Source organism: Myotis brandtii, unplaced genomic scaffold, assembly GCF_000412655.1.
Source record: "Myotis brandtii unplaced genomic scaffold, ASM41265v1 scaffold320, whole genome shotgun sequence".
Lineage (NCBI taxonomy): Eukaryota > Metazoa > Chordata > Mammalia > Chiroptera > Vespertilionidae > Myotis > Myotis brandtii.
The window spans coordinates 131,885-152,512 of record NW_005362270.1 but is presented as its reverse complement, the minus strand read 5'-3'; the positions used below and the strand labels follow the sequence as shown (position 1 = coordinate 152,512).

At 39.1% G+C, this 20,628-nt stretch overlaps 1 protein-coding gene across 2 annotated transcripts in view; it reads right to left on the bottom strand.

The window, feature by feature from the left end:
* The window catches only part of TDRD7 (tudor domain containing 7), a 42,287-nt gene that overhangs the window by 9,813 nt on the left and 11,846 nt on the right, over window positions 1-20,628 (bottom strand). Inside the window, exons 6-12 of one of the 2 annotated variants that reach the window (XM_005870626.2) lie at window positions 17,487-18,058; window positions 14,064-14,250; window positions 10,205-10,316; window positions 8,063-8,265; window positions 6,316-6,450; window positions 4,112-4,198; window positions 445-579 (exon numbers count right to left, since the gene is read on the bottom strand). In XM_005870626.2, the coding sequence (XP_005870688.1) occupies window positions 445-579; window positions 4,112-4,198; window positions 6,316-6,450; window positions 8,063-8,265; window positions 10,205-10,316; window positions 14,064-14,250; window positions 17,487-18,058 (1,431 nt within the window). The remainder of the gene's footprint in view (window positions 1-444; window positions 580-4,111; window positions 4,199-6,315; window positions 6,451-8,062; window positions 8,266-10,204; window positions 10,317-14,063; window positions 14,251-17,486; window positions 18,059-20,628) is intronic. The other variant, XM_014543199.1, reaches the window with a different exon arrangement.

Below are 20,628 nucleotides of genomic sequence, written 5' to 3'. Positions count from 1 at the left end.
AGGTTAATCTTTTTACTAAAACTTATGGGGAAAATATCATATAAGAAAATGTCAAATATAAACATATTTCCATAGATAATGTGTTCTAATCAAAGAACTCTGGAAGTAATTATTTACATACAAACCTTAAAGCTGTGTAGAAGTTGGCACTGACTAAATTATTAAAATGGAACCTCTAACTGGACAACATACCCCAATGACCGAACATACTTGAAAACAAACATCAAACAATGCTCTATAAGTCTGACTGGTATTCTTGTCTAAGACAGCTGAATTTTATATCTGGAAACGAGTGAACAACCACATTTGGATCATTTCCAATTTTGTGACAAACTCAGATTTCAATCATTATGAAGATCAAAACTGATTGGGCATCTCACAACATGATTACAAACACATTCAAGTCTCTTCCAGCAAACCTCCTGAGCTTGTAACACACAGTACCTGAGATGGTATCGAAACCATTTCTCGTAGAAACCGAGAGGGAATTTCCCTGAGCTCAGATACTTTTACGGATGTCACGGTGCCGGAGTCCAGAAATTGAACATCCAGAGTCCGGCTGCTGTGAACGTTCATGATCTGCAATGAGACAAGTTGGCTCATTAATGAGCACATCCCAAAGGTCAAAACGGTTCTGTGCCATGACATTTTGTTCAACTCTAAACTGCATGTAAAAGCAACACAGACTTCCGTTACCAAATTATCTCTTACTTTAAAAAGTACATGTATTCTTTTAGAGTAGATTGGATTTCAACATCTTGTTGTTAATTTATTTAGTCAGTACCAATCACTAAACTAGTAATAATCAGTAAAATTAACAAATATAGTAATATTTACTATATTTTCAATTCTAGGACACTACTGACTATAAAACAATTTGACACATTATGTATTGCTGATTATAGGATGCAGCCTGCTCTCCACAATCTTAAAATGTGAGAAAAAAAAGATTGTGTCTTAGCAATGTGGAAATAAAGAATAAAGATAATTCAGAGTCCGAATTTTACTTTTAGCAAGTAAATGCTATATTTTTTTAAACCATAAATGGTATTTTGTAGCTTTGCCATAAAACCCAATGATAATTATCTTCATTTGCTCTAACTAAAAATTTGAAACTCAGAAAGTCATAGAGAGGTAAAATAAGTCCAAATTAGTGATTCAAAAATGGGAAAATTACACATTAAATCAAGGCAACATTTGATTTATAAGATACTAGGTGAATCTTTACATGCCCATAATTTCCCTTAATAAGTCATTGTGACATTTGGCATCATTGAATACACTGGCCAAATGCAGCCCCATGAGGATGGTCATCTGGGTGGGAACTTTATGCCTACACTACACTAATTGCCACCATAGGAATGGTGGTGCCTTCAACATAGTGACTGCCATGAAAAACTGAACCAGTCTTGGCATGGAAGTCAGATTTCCCAGAAGTAAAGCCTATTCCACTGCTCCAGAGAATACTTTATTAATACAATTTTTAAATCTCTTAAGATATGATAAACACAAACAGTACAATGAGGCAGCCTTCTAAAATGTATTTATTCAAACATATACACTGAGTATTTATATTAGTAGGAATGTTATATATTGAATACTTATTATATCCAGGCATAATTGGGCCACAGAGATATACTTTCGCATCTTAAAGAGTTCCTAGTCTCATAAGAGATAATACAAATATATAATCATAAAATAATGTAGTACAGGCAATAATAAAGTTAGAAACTATGAGAACATAGAGGATGGGCACCTGACCCAGACAGGAAGTAGATGTTAGAGCAAGCTTTCAGGAGGAGAAAATGCCTAGAATTGGCATTTCACATATATCCTATAAGTGAATTATATATACATATATATTCTATAGGTTATAATTATCCTTTTAGTCTTTTATCCACGCTTTTACAAAAAAATTGATTTACAAAAATTAGAACATATGATACTTTAGAAAGTGAATGCAGACCACTCAGGATGTGTTTAGAGGAAGAGTGATGGCAGGGAGATGGACAACCATGAAATGAAGCTGACTGGATGTATAGAATAAGTTAAAAATGCATAGGTACTCAAATTGATGTGTCAAGAGCAAATATATCATTTAAACACATGATATGCTTTTCATTAATCAATTTTCCTTCCTTAATTTTCTATGTGCATCACTAAAAGAATAAACACTTTTGCTATCTCAAAGATATTCAATACACAATTTGATAGTAATAAAAATAGTACTAGCTATGATTCTAAAGATTTGAGCATATGCTGAAAAGTTATTTTTACCAAATAGGCATAGCCTGAAGAAACTGAAGTTGAGAGATACTCTACAAAATGTTGCTGCCCTTTAAAAGGCCATGAACAACAAAGACAAAGCAACTGCCAGGTTGGAGAAAACTGAGAGGACATGACAACTAAATACAACTTGGGATCCTGGGCCAGACAAAGGGCATTTGAGGGACAATCTGGGAAATGTCAGTAAGTTCTGAAGTGTAGTTAATAATATTGTGTCAATGTTAATTTCCTGGTTTTGATATTGGTTATATGCAAGATGATAACATTTGGAGATGGTCAGTAAGAGGCATATAGGAACTCTGAACTATTTCTGCAATTCTTTAAAAGTCTAAAATTATTTCAAAATAAAAGTTTAAAGAAATTAGTATTTGTGCATTTATATATTATACACTAAACATCACAAACTTTAAAATTCAAATAATGCCATGTTCTTCTTAATGAGTCATGTTTTTGAAGTTTATAGCTAAGCACAAAACTCTTGTTCCTATAACCCCAGATCTCAGCCTTCTGAGACACATTCACATTAATGACAAGAATTACATCAAAATCGCTGCATTCGTTAAAGTAAACATGACCAAGTTTTACTGAAATAAAGGGAAAATCAGTATAATTTAGTTTTCAATATATTGCTTACACAGTATTAAAAATCAATAGAGCAATGGTTCTTACCTTCTTAGGGTTAGTTTCTTTGAGAATCTTACAAAAATTATAGATATTTTCCCCCAAGATACATAATACACAAACACACACACACACACACACAATTTGCAAGAACCCTGAAAGTAGAGGTCTCCACACCTAGATGAAGAACCTCTGTAACAAAGGAAAAACAGAGAAAATAAAATAAAGCCCAACTTTTCCATTTTAACAATTGGGAAAACTAGCTATGTTTAAAAAAAGACACAAAGAACGGAAAGAAACAGTAACCACAAAAATAAAAAATCCATCTTTGAAAAACATGCAGAAATACATGATAAAATATAACAAACCTTTCAAATTCATAACTGAGCTCGTAAGAAAATAAGACACTCATAGGGAGTGGCAATAGAGGAGTGTGTGAACATTGAAGCCAAAGCCATTCTGGGCAGGAGGAAGAGAGGGTTTGAGACGCCCCCAAGAAGCTGGAACTCTCAAAGGGTCACAGCGTCAATGGAAGGGCAACTGTGGAGAGCAGTTAGGCAATCATCTCGTGAAGCTGAAGATATGTGTTTCCTATACCCAGAACTGCCTTTCCTACACATGTGCCCTGGGGGATATGCACAGGAAGGTTCGTGGTGGCATTGTTCATAGCAAACCATTAGAAACAACCTAAATATCCATCATCAGGAGAATGGAATGACAATGTTGGCATATTCAGACATGGTTACTTCACACAGCAATGAAAACAAATGAACCAGAGCTGCACATGTGGACATGGTTGAATCTCACAAAGAATAAAATGCATGTCTCAGAAGAACCAATACATTTTACTATTTATATATATATTTAAAAACATTTTTCATCTAGTTATACCATGTTCATTTATTTTTATTATAAATATTTGTATTCATTTCTATATTTCTAGTACCTGTATATGAAAGTATCTAGATAGTAAAAGTGTATGTATATAGATACAAACATAGCAAAAGTAAAACGAAATGAATAGGAATGAGAAACACCAAATTCAGGGGTGGCAGTAGAAGAAAGGGTTTGAAGACAGGGAGCATTGGCCATATTGGTCATATTTTATTTCTCAAATTGCTTTTTCCATTTTTTTAAAAACTTGTCTGTATGTTTGAAATATTTCATAATAAGTTTTTTAAAAAGTCAAGTGACGAATTTTTACCTCTACTCGCAACCATTTTCCTTTGCAATGGAAGAGGCAGATCTTCCCACAGAAGGGTAAGGAAACGAAGTACTCTGAGGTCATGTGCTGCAAAACAGAATGCATGACACTTTATTACTCTCAGCAAAGAGCATCTGCTACACCACCAGGGAAACAGCGTGTGGCACAGGCTGGCTGCTTCACCCACATGCAATCGAGGAGACAAGCCCAGGGTCACAGAACTTCTGCCTCGCTTCTCTGCACTTGTTGATGGCAGCGATCTATGCTCCGTCCTTGCACATGGCTCATAAATCAGCCTTGTTAAAATGTCTAAAAAGGCCAGGAGGGAGGTCAGTGTGATTCATGCAGGCTCTGGCGCCATCAGCTAAACATGAAGAGGGAGGATGAATTTGACAAAGGGCAGAACAGTGAGGAGGCTGGGCGAGCTGTCAATAAGGTCTCTTTATTCATCACTTAACAGTTAGATTCAAAGACAGGATTTTAAAATATGGACATCAGAGCCCATGAAAGCCAACACATCATAGCTTTAGGTCTCTTCATCCTCCTCTGCTCCACCCTTGAAGCTGGGGACCTGCCGCGGTATCTTACTCTTCCCCACAGGTCATGCCTCCACTTGGGTTACAAGAGCACCAGGGACTATCCAGAGTGCTTGTCACCACCATAGGTTGTAAGCACATGCATGCAAATGAGCACTGGCGTCAGCCTCTCTGGATGTGTCAGATTTCTCCAAGATAGACTAGCAAATCAATCCTAAGTAATGACCTTGAGATCTATCTAAAACATCTCTAACACAGAAAGAGGCAAAACTATAGATTTAATGCCTTAATTCTAGGCTGTAGTCTAAATACAGGCTTAACCTGATTCAGCACAAATTTAGGAAATACCATTCTATGTAAAACACTGGATTAGGTACTACAGCACCTGAATGAAGGCGCTTACCAGTAAAGCTCAGTCTCTGCCCTCAAGAAGCCTACACTCTAAGACAGTGATGGCAAGCCTATGACACACGTGTCAGAGGTGACACGTGAACTCATTTTTTTGGTTGATTTTTCTTTGTTAAATGGCATTTAAATATATAAAATCAAAATAAAAAATATAAGTCTTTGTTTTACTATGGTTGCAAATATCAAAAAATTTCTATATGTGACACGGCACCAGAGTTAAGTTAGGGTTTTTCAAAATGTTGACACGCCGAGCTCAAAAGGTTCGCCATCACTGCTCTAAGACAAACCACTATCCAAACAGCTAAAGTTCAGTACTGCATAAGTGCCATGAGGCCTCAGTGTGCTTTGTAGGTTAGAGGCCAGGGGTCACTTCCAGGGGCGAGGGAGTCAGGGTGGAAGTGGCATTAGGGTTTATCACTCAGAAATCACAGCATATTCTGCATTGTGACTATAATGTCCTAATGGAGCTAAGGAAATCACTTACAGCGGTTCTCAACCTGTGGGTCGCGACCCCTTTGGTGGTCGAACGACCCTTTCACAGGGGTCGCCTAAGACCATCCTGCATATCAGATATTTGCATTACGATTCATAACAGTAGCAACATTACAGTTATGAAGTAGCAACAAAAATAATTTTATGGTTGGGTCACAACATAAGGAACTGTATTTAAAGGGCCAGAAGGTTGAGAACCACTGCTTAGAACCTTAAATCAAAACCTCTACATATCCTGATTCAGAAAAGACTACTAGATTTAAAGGGTAAGAAGCGCATTAATAAATTTAAACTGCAGAACCACATTTGCTGAGGTGGTAGGTTCTCAGAGACCATAAAGAGCTTGGGGGAGGTGATGCCAGAGGTCTTATTCGCCTAAATTCCATGGTTTCACTGCTGCTCAAGGCAGAGGAGCCAGCTGGCTCTGGCAGACAGGCAGGCACTGTAGGATCATCACCTGCACCTTATCAGTAACAAATCTATCAGCTGCCGAGCACTTACTTAATTAGCCAGGCTCTGTGCTCATTACGCAGGCTTGCAACTGTTCTCCTGACAATCCCACGTGTACACAGTTTTACCCTCATTTTACAATGCAGAAACCAGTGTGTGTGGGGAAGGGTTTTGTTTTGTTTTACACTGGCAGTCTGTGGCTATTACCCACTATTCTACCTCAAACTATTCAAAAGTTACTCATATGTACATAAATGTAGAGGCCACTTATTTGCAATTTCAGGACTAACTTTAGAGGTAGATGATGCTCTGACATACCTTACAATGGAAGTAATCCTCTATCTTATGCAGAAGGTCATTGAGCTTGTTCAGCCCCTTACAAGGCACCTGGCAGTAGAGTGTGCCATCAGAGCAAATATTAGTCACTCTGACATTTGTGTACATGGCATCAACCTGGAACGAACAAGGACATGCCAAGGAGGCTTGAGAATAGAGCATAGTTCCTCCCTATGTAAGGGGTATCTATCTAAAAATCTTCTAAGTTCGCCCCAGCTGGTTTGGCTCAGTGGATACGACCTGCAGACTGAAGGGTCCCGGGTTCAATTCTAGTCAAGAGCACATGCCCAGGTTGCATGCTCGATCCCCAGTAGGAGGCATGCAGGAGGCAGCCAATCAATGATTCTCTCTCATCATTGATGTTTCTATCTCTCCTTCCCTCTGCCTTCCTCTCTGAAATCAATAAACACATATGTAAAAATCTTCTAAGTTGGAGGATAAATAGGACAGAATAAAATCCATAACTTAAATGTAAAAACTAATTTAGGTTCCTCTCTTTCCAAAAGAAATATCTGATATCATCTGTATCAGGCATATAACAGACTTTTTGCATACATTAACTTATTAACACTTTCCATTGTCTGAAAAGCTGAGAATATCCTTCACTTTAGTTTATTTTCTCTCCATTAATTTAGAAAAAGAATTATTACATAAAACATATTTTTTGCCGAAACCGGTTTGGCTCGGTGGATAGAGCGTCGGCCTACGGACTGAAAGGTCCCAGGTTCGATTCCGGTCAAGGGCATGTACTTGGGTTGCGGGCACATCCCCAGTAGGGGATGTGCAGGAGGCAGCTGATCGATGTTTCTCTCTCATCGATGTTTCTAACTCTCTATCTCTCTCCCTTCCTCTCTGTTAAAAAATCAATAAAATATATTAAAAAAAACACAAAAAACAAAAAGAAAACAAAACGTATTTTTTCAACATTACAGAAATGGAAATAAAAAATTATCACCAAATCAATCCCATTATCACCTACTTTCTAATCTGTGTCCACAGGCCACAAGAATTTTATAATTTAAAAAATGTTTAATCACAGTAGAGGTTTAATTTAGCCATCTTTAGTCAAATCATAATATAAAAATAATTCACTGTTGTTCTACTCATTAAAACAAATATTTTCCCAACATTGCCATGAAGCCTTTAAAATGATCATTTTTAACATATCATCCTATTCTTTACAGTGGCTGTTTTATAATTTATTTTTGTTTGTTTTATAATTTATTTAAAGGTTTTATTCTTCACATTTTTAAAATGTTAAAGCTAATCTATAATAATAAAAGCATAATATGCTAGTCTGGACTAGGCTGGAGCTGCAAGGGAAGCCTGGTGCCGGGTGCCAGAGGGAAACCGGTGCTGGCAGCTGGGGGAAGGAAGGCCTACTCTTGCACGAATTTCGTGCATTGGGCCTCTAGTTCTTTAATAAACATCTTCATTGATTTAATTTTCTTGTCTTTTGTAATATCCTCCCCTATTGTCTTTGCAAAATAATTTCATATGAAGTTATTACATATATTATAGAAACTAGAAAATAAAACAAAGATCCAATTCCTAATAATTACTATTATGGTTTTGGCATGTTCCTCACTTCCAGCCCCTCTGCCCCTTTTTCTCAATACATATGTAATCTGTCTGTATCTAGCATTAGCCTAAAATTTACAACATCCTTTTCTGATAACTTCCTTTCCTATGATACGTATAACAGTGATAGCAGTGGTCACAGTGGTACCTGAAGGTGAGCCTCGAGTGACTTGTCACATATGGCCTTTAAGCAGGTGGCATTGATATTGATATCATCTTCTCCTGAGGTATCATACAGAATAACAAGTGGAATATCAGCTTTTTCAAGAATTTCCACTGCAAAGATCTTCCCACAAGTTAAAGATTCAACCACCTTCACTAAACCAGGATCATCACTGAGAGCTTCCAACCCTGAAAAACAGTGAATATTTTAATTTCTACTTAGTTAGAAGAATCATTTTAAGATGGATAGATGGATTGTGGTTTTTATTTATTTATTTATTTCAGAGAAGAAGGGAAAGGGAGCGAGAGATAGAAACATCAATGACAAGAGGGTATCATTGATCGCTACCTCCTGCATGCCCCACACTGCAACCCAGGCATGTGCCCTGACCAGGAATTGAAACATAACCTCCTGGTTCATAGGTCAAGGCTCAACCACTGAGCCATGCCAGCTGGGTTGTGTTTGTTTTGGATACTTATTACAGTTAAGACTCTACTACAAAATTCTTAAATGTTATGGGGAAGCTGTGTTTTACAATCTCATTTAAATAACCACCTTTAGGTTTTAAAATATATATTATAATGTGGATGCCTTTTTGAATACTCACACTAAAACAGGCAATTTAAAACAAGAAGAAAAATTGACCATGAATCAGAATTTCTACCATAGAAGAAGTAACCTTCACCTTATATACGAACATATATTTTTTAAAAATCTAATGCATAAAAAATGCTATCAATCATGTCTGCCCATCATGTATTTGTAATGTTCTTTCCAAAACTATATCCTTGACTTTTTTTCATTTTCTAATTAAATATACACAATTATTTTTCTTATAAAAATGAACATGCATTTATTGGAAATTTAGACAACCGCCCTCCCTTCATTCCTTTTTTCCTTCCTTCTTTCTTTCCTCCTTCTTTCTTTTAAGTATACCATGATGACCCTAAAGATACCAAGGAACTTTCTGACTTATTGTAGAAAGATTCAATAGTGTTTATCATAATACGGATAGAGAGGAATTTTGTTTTATTCTAATTACTCTTCAAATTCTTTGAAAATTATAATTCCATGTATCGTATATGTGACAACTTTAAGTTAATCATTAAACTAATTAAAACTAGCTCTTGCCTCCCCAATGGTACTATAATGTCTATTTCTATATTTTTCGCCTTTAGGTCCATAAGCAAAAGCTCACAGGATCCCTCAGAGCAACATTTCTCTCATTCTTGTTCTGTTCTCCACACATATGACTTTATCGTTCTTATCAATTGCTCTTTCATTTCAGCATCCTCAATCTTGTCCTATGCTGACACATTCTTTTCAAAACGAACTCCCACAGGTTTGTAACAGGCTTTTAAAATAACGTGAGGTTTATCCCACAGATAGAGCCAAACCCAGCTCCTCTGACACAAAGATTTACCCTTCCTGGGAAGGAGGGATTTCTTCACAGGGCTAATTCTCATGAAAGAATTTTGATCATTTTCTGAATTTAGCTCAGCCTCTCCTGGCATGATGCATACATATTTCAATGTCTTTCTTCATCACTAATATGGCCACTGTATCCTCCATATTTCCAGTTTATCCCTACAATGTCCCTCTCACACATGTGCATTCCTCTAGCTCCTTGAGGAGGAAAGGAAAGAACAGTGACTGCCAGAGAGTGCACATGGCCTGTAGCCAAACTCATGCTTGGGCGCACGAAAGTGTGTTACTTGGTAGTAAGCAGCACCCAGAGTCCATCTCGCTAGGAATGAATGAAGCTGGGAGTCACTTCAAAACAGTTTGAACAACATGATTTAAACTGATCAAATTCCATGATACAGGGCCTCCAGCAGTTGTTAGTGGAAATTTAGATAAAAAACAACAATCCTTTAAGATAGCCAACAGACATATTTATAATAAAATAAAATATATATGTTCTATATAACAAAAATATAATAAAAACATTATATTTTTATAATGATCACATCTGATAAAGATGATATTAGACATGATATTTATACCTTTCAAAAAATAACACATTATAACACCTTCGGATACTTAGTACATTTTAGGATTTAACCACAAAGTACAACGGTAATAACGTATCAAAATGGAAAGAGCTTTCAAAAAAGTTCCTCTTACCTGCTAGCTTACACTTTGTAGCTTGGAATGAGAGGGAACAGAACCTTGGGTTCAATTTGTATGCTTTGCTCTTTTCAACATTTTCACTAAATCCATAGTCAACATAGCATACCTAATGATAACAGAAACAATGCTTAGGTTCAAGTAAAATTCTTTATCTTTACTTCTTAAAAAATCACTTGAGGTACTTAATTGGTTCTATTTTATTCCATGATCACCATTGAAGTGGGGCCACACTGCCTGGGAAATGCCAGGGGAGGTGCCCCTGGCTTAACCTGGAAGAGAAAGGCTGGGGCTGGGACCAGGGAAGCCAGGGCTCCTGACTTCCAGCCGCACTCCTCTACTGCACTTTCCAACAGGGAGGAAACGGAAGCCTGCTGAGCTATGATGCTCTGTTGTTGCCAACTTCTCGGCAGCAAACCCATCTGGGTCTGCCAGCCACGACTGCCCCTCCCTTTTATTAACAACATAATGCTTATTCCTTCTTGATTTACACCCTTCCACCAAGGATTTGTATCCTGAGGCAGCGCTATTTGTTCCTAGAGAGGGAGTCACTCTGATGGTATTTATCAGATTCTAAATCCCCAAAGCAGCATCCAGGATGGCTGCTCTCAGCTATGATGCTTCCAGGGACCGAGATGCTTTCTGTCGATGACAACAACGATGCCATGGCTGGGTGACACTGAATTCTACACGTACAAACAAACGCTTGCTTGTTTTGTTGTTTTCCGGGTATAGAGTTGGGTTAGGCCTTCATTTAGCTCAGCAGAAGGCCCCAAATGTGCTGGACAGAGTTCTGTGTTTGCAGAAATCTGAACCACACTTCCTCGCCGTTAGAGCAGATCATTAAGAGTCTGGATAGTATTTTTAAAGGACCTATAAGCAAAGCCCTTTTTTGAGAAAAAACATTAAGCTGTGTTTTAGAATGATAAATAAGAACCTGAGGGACACCGGGAGACTGCTCCTCTAGTTAAAGCAGTTGACTGTTATTACAAAAACAAAATAAAGCAAAGCCCAGGGCACAGAAAGACTAAGTAATCGTTTTACTTTCTGCAGCAAATTAATGTTCACAGTTTCTTAGTTCTTAGATTATGGCACCAAACACACAAAACAAAACTTCTTTCAAGCAGAGAATCTAAGGAAGATAAGGCTAGAGACCTGCCTTTCCCTGACCACCTGATCACTGGATCGGTGGAGCCTGTACATGGCCTATTGGGGAGAACTGTCTCTCGGAGTCCATATCGACTCACTGCTCCCTCGGCCTAGATCTCGGCAGGGGCCCTACTGCAGGCAGCCTGCCATTTCAGCAGACAGGTCCATGTCTCCAGTCTCAACTTAGCACCTGTTCTTCCTCCCACAGGCCTCAGGATTCAGGCAGCTTTGTTTCCTTTAATAGCTACCACCGCCTGCCACGTGGATTCTGCTCTTCCCAGACCCAAATTGGAGATACCATGACCTGACAGTAGGATAGAATATGTGATCGTGATTCCTGGGAAATTTAGAATATATTCCTAGCACCGACAAACAGGCTGAAGAATAACTGCTCTAAAATCTTCAAAAGTTTTCTGTCATGTTTAGAGCTTGTTTTCTTTTCTTTTTTTAAATCACGATATCATCTATTTGTATGGCAGCTGACGACTATGAAACATTTGCCCATGGATTACCCAGCCTGACTCTCCACACTCTGTAATATTTCTCTCTTTAATGCTGTGGATCAGCACAAACAGGCTCAGAATCCTATCAGGCCCCAGTCCATTCCTGGTTCTCTGGCACCATCAAGTGGCCAAAGATCTCACAGCACCATCTGAGCAATAACCAGCAGACTCCAGAGATGTGGGTCTGGTCAGGCAAACTGGCACCAACCTCATGTTCCTGTTTCTCATACTCACCAGTCGTGGGGCCTGCTTATATTTTCATCCAAGTACAATTTACACTGAATTAAAAATGCCCATTTAAAGTATAGTTTGATGGGTTTTGACAAATGTAGATACCACACAATCAAGATAATAGACCATCTGCCGCTCCAAAGAGTTCTCTTTCTCCTTTGCAATTAATTCCCCTCCACCTCCTGTCCCAGGCAACCACTGATCCAAGTTCTATCATACAGATAAACTTTCCCCATTCTTGACTTCACTAATATAGAATTATTTAGCAGTTCATGCCCTTTTATTGTTGAACTAGTGGCCTGGTGCATGAAATTTGTGCATGGGGGGAGGGGGGTGTCCCTCAGCCCGGCCTGCACCCTCTCCAATCTGGGACCCTTGGAGGATGTCTGACTACCTGTGGGATCAGGCCTAAACCCGCAGTTGGACATCCCTCTTGCAATCCGAGACCGCTGGCTCCTAACCGCTCACCTGCCTGCCGGCCTGATTGCCCCCAACTGGGCCCCCCTTCTGGCCTGATCACCCCTAACTGCCCCCCTGCTGGCCTGATCGCCCCAACTGCCTGCCCTTGCCGGCCTGATCACCCCCAACTTCCCTCCCCTCCTGGCCTGATAGCCCCTAACCACCTCTGCCTCAGCCCCGCCACCATGGCTTTGTCCGGAAGGACGTCCAGAAGGTCTCCTGGTCTAACTAGCTTATTACCCTCTTATAAGTATAGATAGTATGCCATTATATGGATATTCTACAATTTATTTATATTTATATATTCACCTGTTGGTGAACATTTGGGTTGTTTCCAGATTAATACTCTTAATAATAAAGCTGCTACAAATGTGTGTACAAGCTTTTTTGTGGACCTATGTTTCCTCCTGTGTAAATATTTAAGGTCCATATGGTAAAGATTTAACTTTTAAGAAACTAGAAACTGCTAGCCAATTTTCAGATTTTAAAAGTTAGGTCATCAAATTGCTTAAAGTTTTATCTTGGTAGATTTGGTTAAGGAATTTCCTAAATTTCTCTGTGAATGGCAAACGGTGGCTCGGTGGTCAGGGTATCTCCTATTGAACAAACTGGGCAAGAAACAGCCAGCCTCCCTTTCTGACCTCCTGACCCTGTATTTGAAGGCAGGGTTTCAGGGGAGAGTACCTGATGGACTGATGCTCAGATTCAGAAAGAAGCTATCTGCACTTAGGGACACAAAAGGGATTATTTGCCAGGGGCTGACACTAGCACAAGGAACGTTTTTATTTATTTTTAATTTATTTGTCCATTGCAGTTAGCATACAATATTATATTAGTTTTAGGAACACGTTTTATATTATGGGACAGAGACCATAGAAACAGAAGTGTATTTCTGTGCTTGTAAAATCGAGACAAAACAGTGTTTTCAGGGCCAGAGAGTTCTAGTTCTTAGTCTCTGCACTGAGGGAAAGAGGAGGCAATGGGGAAAGGCTGACCACCAGGGACACGCCAAGTCTTGGAGTCGCAGAGCCTGCTGAGGGGAGAGACTGGTGAAAGCCGACTAAGAAGGCAGGCCTCAGAGCATGTCTAAGTGCTATTTGGGGTCCTCAGCTGATGGCAGAAGAGGGACAGGAAGGCTGTGATCTCCTCTGATCTGTACTGTTTCCCTCACTTTGTAGTACTGACCTTGACCAGATACTCACAGAAATGTGATCAGTATTTATTCTTTTTCCCAGGCAATGAGAATAAAGGGCTCTTCCTGATTACATCATGGGTTACAGACACTTCCACGGAGAATTTTTTGTTGTTGTTTTCACTAAAACTTTGAGATAATATAACTATCACTGACTTAAAAGCTGACAGTGAAAATCTTTTATAGATTATCTTTTCAACCTCTGGAGTAAATAAAAGTTTATTTATTGTGTCCTTGGGGTACACAATCAGAAGCAGCATTTTTATTTGAAAACTCATGTGCTTGTCTTCAGAATGCTACGACAAAGTAAACAAGTGCTTGCCTTGATTCTGTTCCCTTCTGTCGAGGTGATCTGGGCCCGTAACCAAGCGTCCTCCTCGGCATGGACGGCCAGCAACTGCCCAACATGCACAGTCTGGACTGGTGTGATCCTCGGGGTCCTACTGTAATAATCCTTCATTTCATCCTCCATTAATTCCTGAGCAGCAGAGTAGTCTTTGCCCACATACCTGGATTAGTTAAAGAGGAGAACACAGATGAAGCAACACAGGAGGAGGCAATCTATAAGAATTCATTAATATTACTGTTTTCTACCTCCATCTTTGGTTCCAGTCTCAGACTTGCTTACATCAACAGGGAGACGAACATGTATTTAGCAAACAATTGTATCTAACAAAGGAAAATGTAATATTGTGGCACTCATGCAAACAAGAACAAGGTTCAATATACCACACAACAGAGAAAAAATGCTCAAGCACATGCAGTAGTTGGGGCATCTTCAGGAGGATAGGCTGAGAAAAGTCTCCAGGGAAGAGAGGAAGACACGGAATATGGAGACTCCAATGGAAGCCAGACAGCAAGAGTGGACAGAGATTTTGAGTAAGGCTGCTGGAGAGCTTTGCAGATTACTGGAAGAGAATCCAGTTGATAGTTTTGCCTTAACTAAGGCTGGGTCTAAACAAGGCCCAAGCTCTGAAAACCAGTGAAATTTTACTACAGAAAAACAAAGCTTTAAACACAACCACGTGACAACCCCTCCCCACCTTACTGAACACATTACAACAAAATATTGAGTTCTGATACCCTTAGAAGGGGCAACATGTTATAGCAAAATGCCTCTGACATTGTACTAGTATGCTTCCTGAGAAGTATGTGTTCAGGATATGTTCCTATCTCCTTCTACAATTTTCTGCTGCTGACAACTGTAGTCACCTTGTCCCAGTTCATAATACCAAAACATGCTATTTCCTTTCTGCCACAAACAGGCTGTTGGAGTTTTGCCCTTCAGTCCTCAGAGACAATTCCATCAAAGGCCTCCTTCCAGGATGCAAAACCTGATGAATCACCGTGGCTCCTGTAACAGGAGATGTCAGCCACATGATGAAGGCTTTTTAGTTAGAAGGCTAGGCTATCACCTAGCCAGGGAGATGGGGATATGCCATAAGTACATTGTTCTTTGTATTGTTCTAGCTCTTACCTAGAGTCCAAGTGGTTCTACTGAGCATTGAGATACTATTCCTTTAGGAGGGTTTTCATGTATTCTTATAATTATCACCAGAACAGAAGATACCCAGTCATCCTACCCATTACTAGAGAGGGAAAAAAGCTTTAAAATATCATACACAATATGGAAAGAATGCTTCTTTTGAGGCAAGGACCATTTTAAAACCAACTATTACATGCATACAGCTGACTCCAGAGACAGCTATAGAGCTCTGTCACACTTTGCATTTACTGAGCTTGAAGAATGTGAAGGCACTGCCTAAAATGCAGCTGTACCCTGGCTCTGAAGTCTCTTCGAGACCTGAAATTCCACCCAAGTGCTCATTTCCTGGGACTGGAGTCTCACAGGGCCTCCCTGCAGTGCAGCTCCAGCCCTGGGAGCTCACTGGCAGGGAGAGGCCTGAACAGAGCCCTCGGGCTTAGTTGTTGACCTCGCACAGGCTCCTACCGTGGAGGAGGAAGGTAGTGAGAAGCAGTGTGTGATCTGCAGGCAGATTCTGCAGCAACCAGTGGAGAAGGATGGGTACACAGCTTGGTGGAGTAGGTGGATAATATTACAGTTGGTATGATAGTGGTTAGTGGCAAGAATGAGGTCATACATTGTCCCCAAAGCAATTGGGCAAAGAATGTATGTAGGACAATTTAGGTATGCCATAAGTACAAAGTTAATTTTTGAGACCGGAGACAACATCCCATACTTGACTTGAGGGTTCTGCTATAGCACCTCTCCGGACCTTTCAAGAGTCACAGGTCTAGTTTCCAGAGCTTCCTGCCTTGCCTGAATGAAGATAACAGGTCTCAGCCCAGCTGGGATCTGCTGTCTTCAGGACAGTGGGGGATGCCAATGATCTAGGGTCAGCCCCATGGCAGGCATTACCCATCTGCTGAAATGTTCAATGCTAACTCCAGATTCAAGTTTACACTGGAAAAAGGGATCTAAATAACCTGAGGACCCTGGGCCGAGTCATCCTGGAATAGACTGGAATCTCCCTACAGAAGTCCTAGAACTGATCCAGATTTCTGCCAACCCTTTAGTAAGAACATCAGAAATCACATGATTGATCCAGCCTAAGGCTGATACCTCCAGAGATCCAGCTACACCAGTTCCCATTTTTGTTATTGTTGTTAATTCTCACCTGAGGATATATATTTTTTTCCCATTGCCTTTTCAGGGCAAGAATGGAAGAGAGAGGAGGGGGTGAATGAAAGAGAAACATCAATGTGAGAGAGACACATTGACTAGTTGCCTCCCACATGCATCCCAACTGGGGGCTGGGAAGCGAACCTGCAACCCCTTCAGTGCATAGGCCAACACGTTAACCACTGAGCACACTGGCCAGGGCCCAGTTCCCATTCTTATCCCCAGTCAGAAACCACAAATTAGAGTTTTTCAATATTTTTTATGTATTCTATATTTTCTCCAAAACTCCATGTCAAGTACCTAGAGCTGGACTGCGTTTTCTATCTCCAGTTATCATTAGCCACTCAGGTAATGACTCCTCCCTCCCAGGCAATGATATCAAAAGCCTCAAAAATCAGAGCATCTTTGGGTCCAAGGTCTAATCTGATGCATTATCCTATTTGGATTTTAAGGAAATGCTACAGAGCCCCAGATTAGTAGCATTAACTACCCAGTGGGCGACTTGCTTTTTCTATGGATGAGGTATCACTTTTGACATGGTTACCATTATGCTTTCAAAGTAGAATTTTTCTCAAGTTCGTACCATATTACCATTTCAATTTTTAAAACTGTTAGTAAGTCTTTCTCTCAACAACAGTTGTATATTTTTGAACATTTAACACATATTAAGAATATATATAGATCTTAATTTTTTTTTACCATGTTTGAGGCCAAGCATCTCTGTCTAGCTATGGAATTGTGCTAGACAGAGATAGTTATGCATCATTTGCTTTAAGCAGGGGGAACGACAATAAATAGATATTAATTTTTAAGTCCTTTGATTTCAAGTTGCTCACCATCTAGTGGACAAGACAAATGTACTTATATAACCATAATGTAGAAGAAATAAAAATTAAGTCTCCTAAGAGATACAAACAAAAAAAGTTCTGGTAGTTGAGAGAAATGTGAAAGATATAAAGAAAAAAAGAATATATTAGACTTTATTATACCTCTATAGAACTTAGACTATATTATTATTCCTCAAACCCCAGCACCCACATGAAAAATAAGCAAGTAACAACAGTACACCAGGATCCTAAAAATTTAGAAAATAAAACTTGCCTGATGACCACTTCATTTGTGTTGCTCAGTTCAACCACCAATACTGATGGGGATGCCTCAGTTGGAATGACTAGCGGAGGAACTGTTACATTCTCCAAAATGGTATCGGCACTTTCGACAGCATTCTCTTCTATCTGCATATATTCTTCTTCAATCATGGACCTGAAAGCATAATCACCGTGTGCGTGCCCTGCATCCATCAGGGTTTTGTTAGCGGGCAGTGGAAGTTTAGCATAGAGAATGGCCTTCTTGCGATTTCCAGAAATGTAGTCTATGGTGCATACATCAGAAAGCAAGGCAAGATTTTTTAAGGCATCCTCGGGGAATTTTACTTTGTACGTGTCCTCAAATGCTTTTGGAAGTGCATTGGCCCAAAGACCATTTGAGTATTTCACCAGCAGCTCTGAGACTTTCTCTTTAAAGTCTCCTGGCATGACTGTGGGACACCCTCTTAGTGGAGCAGGAAGTGGAGATGGAGGCACTTTTTCAGGGTCCGGTTCACTTCTCAAAAGCTGCTTTCTCTTAGCTGGATAAAGAAGCAAGTCTTGACCACCACTGTAAGGTCTTTCCACCTGAAATTTTTAAAGAAAGCAAATGATAGATAATTCAATGACTATAAACAATCTGAAAACACAGTACTAGAAATTCATTTCAAATTTAAGAACAACACTGTTTTAAAACTAATCAAGAGAACACAAACGTGTACATTTGACTCAACTACGAAGACTTTAATGCATTGCCTTTACCTGAAAATTACACCACGAGACACATTTCAGAAATAAAATAGCATGAATTTCCCTGGGAGGTATCTGGCCTCCAATAACCCTAGGAAACCATGAGTGGTCCTGCCCTGTGTGCTGCACATCTCATTCAGTTCTCTCTGCCAAATCCAAAGCAACAGTTTACAAAACTGACTGAACGCGAGGTGGAACGAAGCTGTGAAAAAGTGTCAGACTGTCAGAAATAAGCCACAGGGAAGAAAGCTAGGAAATATTTAGATAAAACACAAGTACTGTCTCTCCTCTTCCTGCAATAGCCTGAGGAGACATTCAGCTTTCCATCATTTAGAAAAAGACGCTCCAGAGGTAAGGTACTGTTTCCACATCCACCACAGTTCAAGGTTAGCTGCAGTTTTTGGCATCCTAGACACAAATGCTCATACCTAATGATTGACAGTTTCATCTAAACCAGTGGTTCTCAACCTTCTGGCCCTTTAAATACAGTTCCTCATGTTGTGACCCAACCATAAAATTATTTTTGTTGCTACTTCATAACTGTAATGTAAATATCTGATATGCAGGATGGTCTTAGGCGACTCCTGTGAAAGGGTCATTCGACTGCCAAAGGGGTCACGACCCCAGGTTGAGAACCGCTGAAAAAACAGTCCTACTCAAAGTTGAGAGACACAGAATATAGATAAAAAGGTATATTATATTTCTGCTTTATGTTCCACTCTCACTGCTGCACAGAAAATTACCATGCAACAAAGATGACTTTAGTGTTGAAAAAAAGCAACCAGAAAACAAAGTCAGTTGTTTAAGAACCTTAAATTTAGTAGGAAACCACTCATTTTGGGCAAAGTTTTAATATCAAAGAGACATTCTCCACCTACAATCCTAGCAAGAAAAATTCCGGGGCTTTGCATATACGTAGAGTAAGCAAGGATGAAAAATTTTCCTCAAAAGCTATAAATTTAAAAAAAAATTAAAAATATTTTTTAAAAGCCACAAATTAAGCCACACTAATAGTAATTATCATGGCATATAAAATAGAGTAACCAGAAACAACACAGTAAGAAGAACCTATGAAGTTAATTTTTAAAATTGTAGCTCCAAATTTGCTTTCTTTATCAAAGCTTAGTAATGAGTTATATGTGTATCTTGATTCTAAAAGGGCTTTAAGCTTGTTGAAGACACGCTATAAGAACATGATTGTCTATGCATTTTAAAAATGAAACAATATGTATTCCAAGAAGGAACTCTAGGCCCTGAACCTACAAATCGAGCATTGTTGGTAAAATCTCAAAAGTCCTCCAGATTAGGGAATTCTGCGGAGGTACATCAATATTGCTAAACCTGCACCCAGTGAGAAATCCTTCCCAGAAAGGAGTAAAAATGAAATGAAGTGACTAGCATTCTTGGGAATTCCTACCATAAAAATAAACTCCACATTCCACATAAATCGGGGATATCATTAAGCATTCTTGACTTTATAAATAGGGTGACAGCCGTATTTCCAGAGTTTGACTTTTCACACTATACAGCCTAACACATCACACTGCCCTCTAGTGTTCTTAACACTGAAGACAGTGCCTGGTACATGCAGGTGCACAGTAAATGGTGTATGAACAATCAGGATGGATCAGTGTATGAATCTTGCCTGGAAAGCGCTTGGGACTCAAGCAGGTGTCAGTGGCCTGAAGGAAAAAGTGATTATAAAAACATATGCTGTCTTTAGGCCAGGTGCTTATAAAGAGGAAGTGGTCTACACTTTGCCCAACAGGGTTTGGGCCAAAATATATTTTAATTTAAATAAATGAAAGGCCTCTTTCAAATACTAATCATCATGCATATTTAATTCTATAAGCTTCGAAGCAACAATAGCAATGCTACCATTCACATTGTTGAACCTATTCTGTGTAAATAAAGCATTAAGAAATATCTAAAAGTTACTTTGGTTTAAGACTCTAGTAATCCTATTCTGGCTAAGATTTCTATTAAATTATTCTGATCCATCATTTTATAATAACAGACTCTCAGTGGGAACGTGTATGGAAATTGATGTCAACTCACTTTTCAATGTTTTTTCTCCAAAGAAGTTTGTAAAAAATTTAAATCTCAACCCTATATTAATTTTAAAATAAAAAGAATGTATTTCTTATAAATAATTAAAATAATGAAGTATATGTTTAGTTACATATATTAGTATAGTTATATGTAATATATATTAGTATCATTACATATACTATCTATAGTTATATTGTTATATTAGTAATATAATATCCTATCTAATAATAGACAAACATGGTAATTGACTGTACCTTCGTTACACCTCCCATTGGCTAGTCAGTGCAATATGCAAATTAACCACCAACAAAGATGGCGGCTAATTTGCATACTGCAGGCAGGGCGGGACAGCGCCA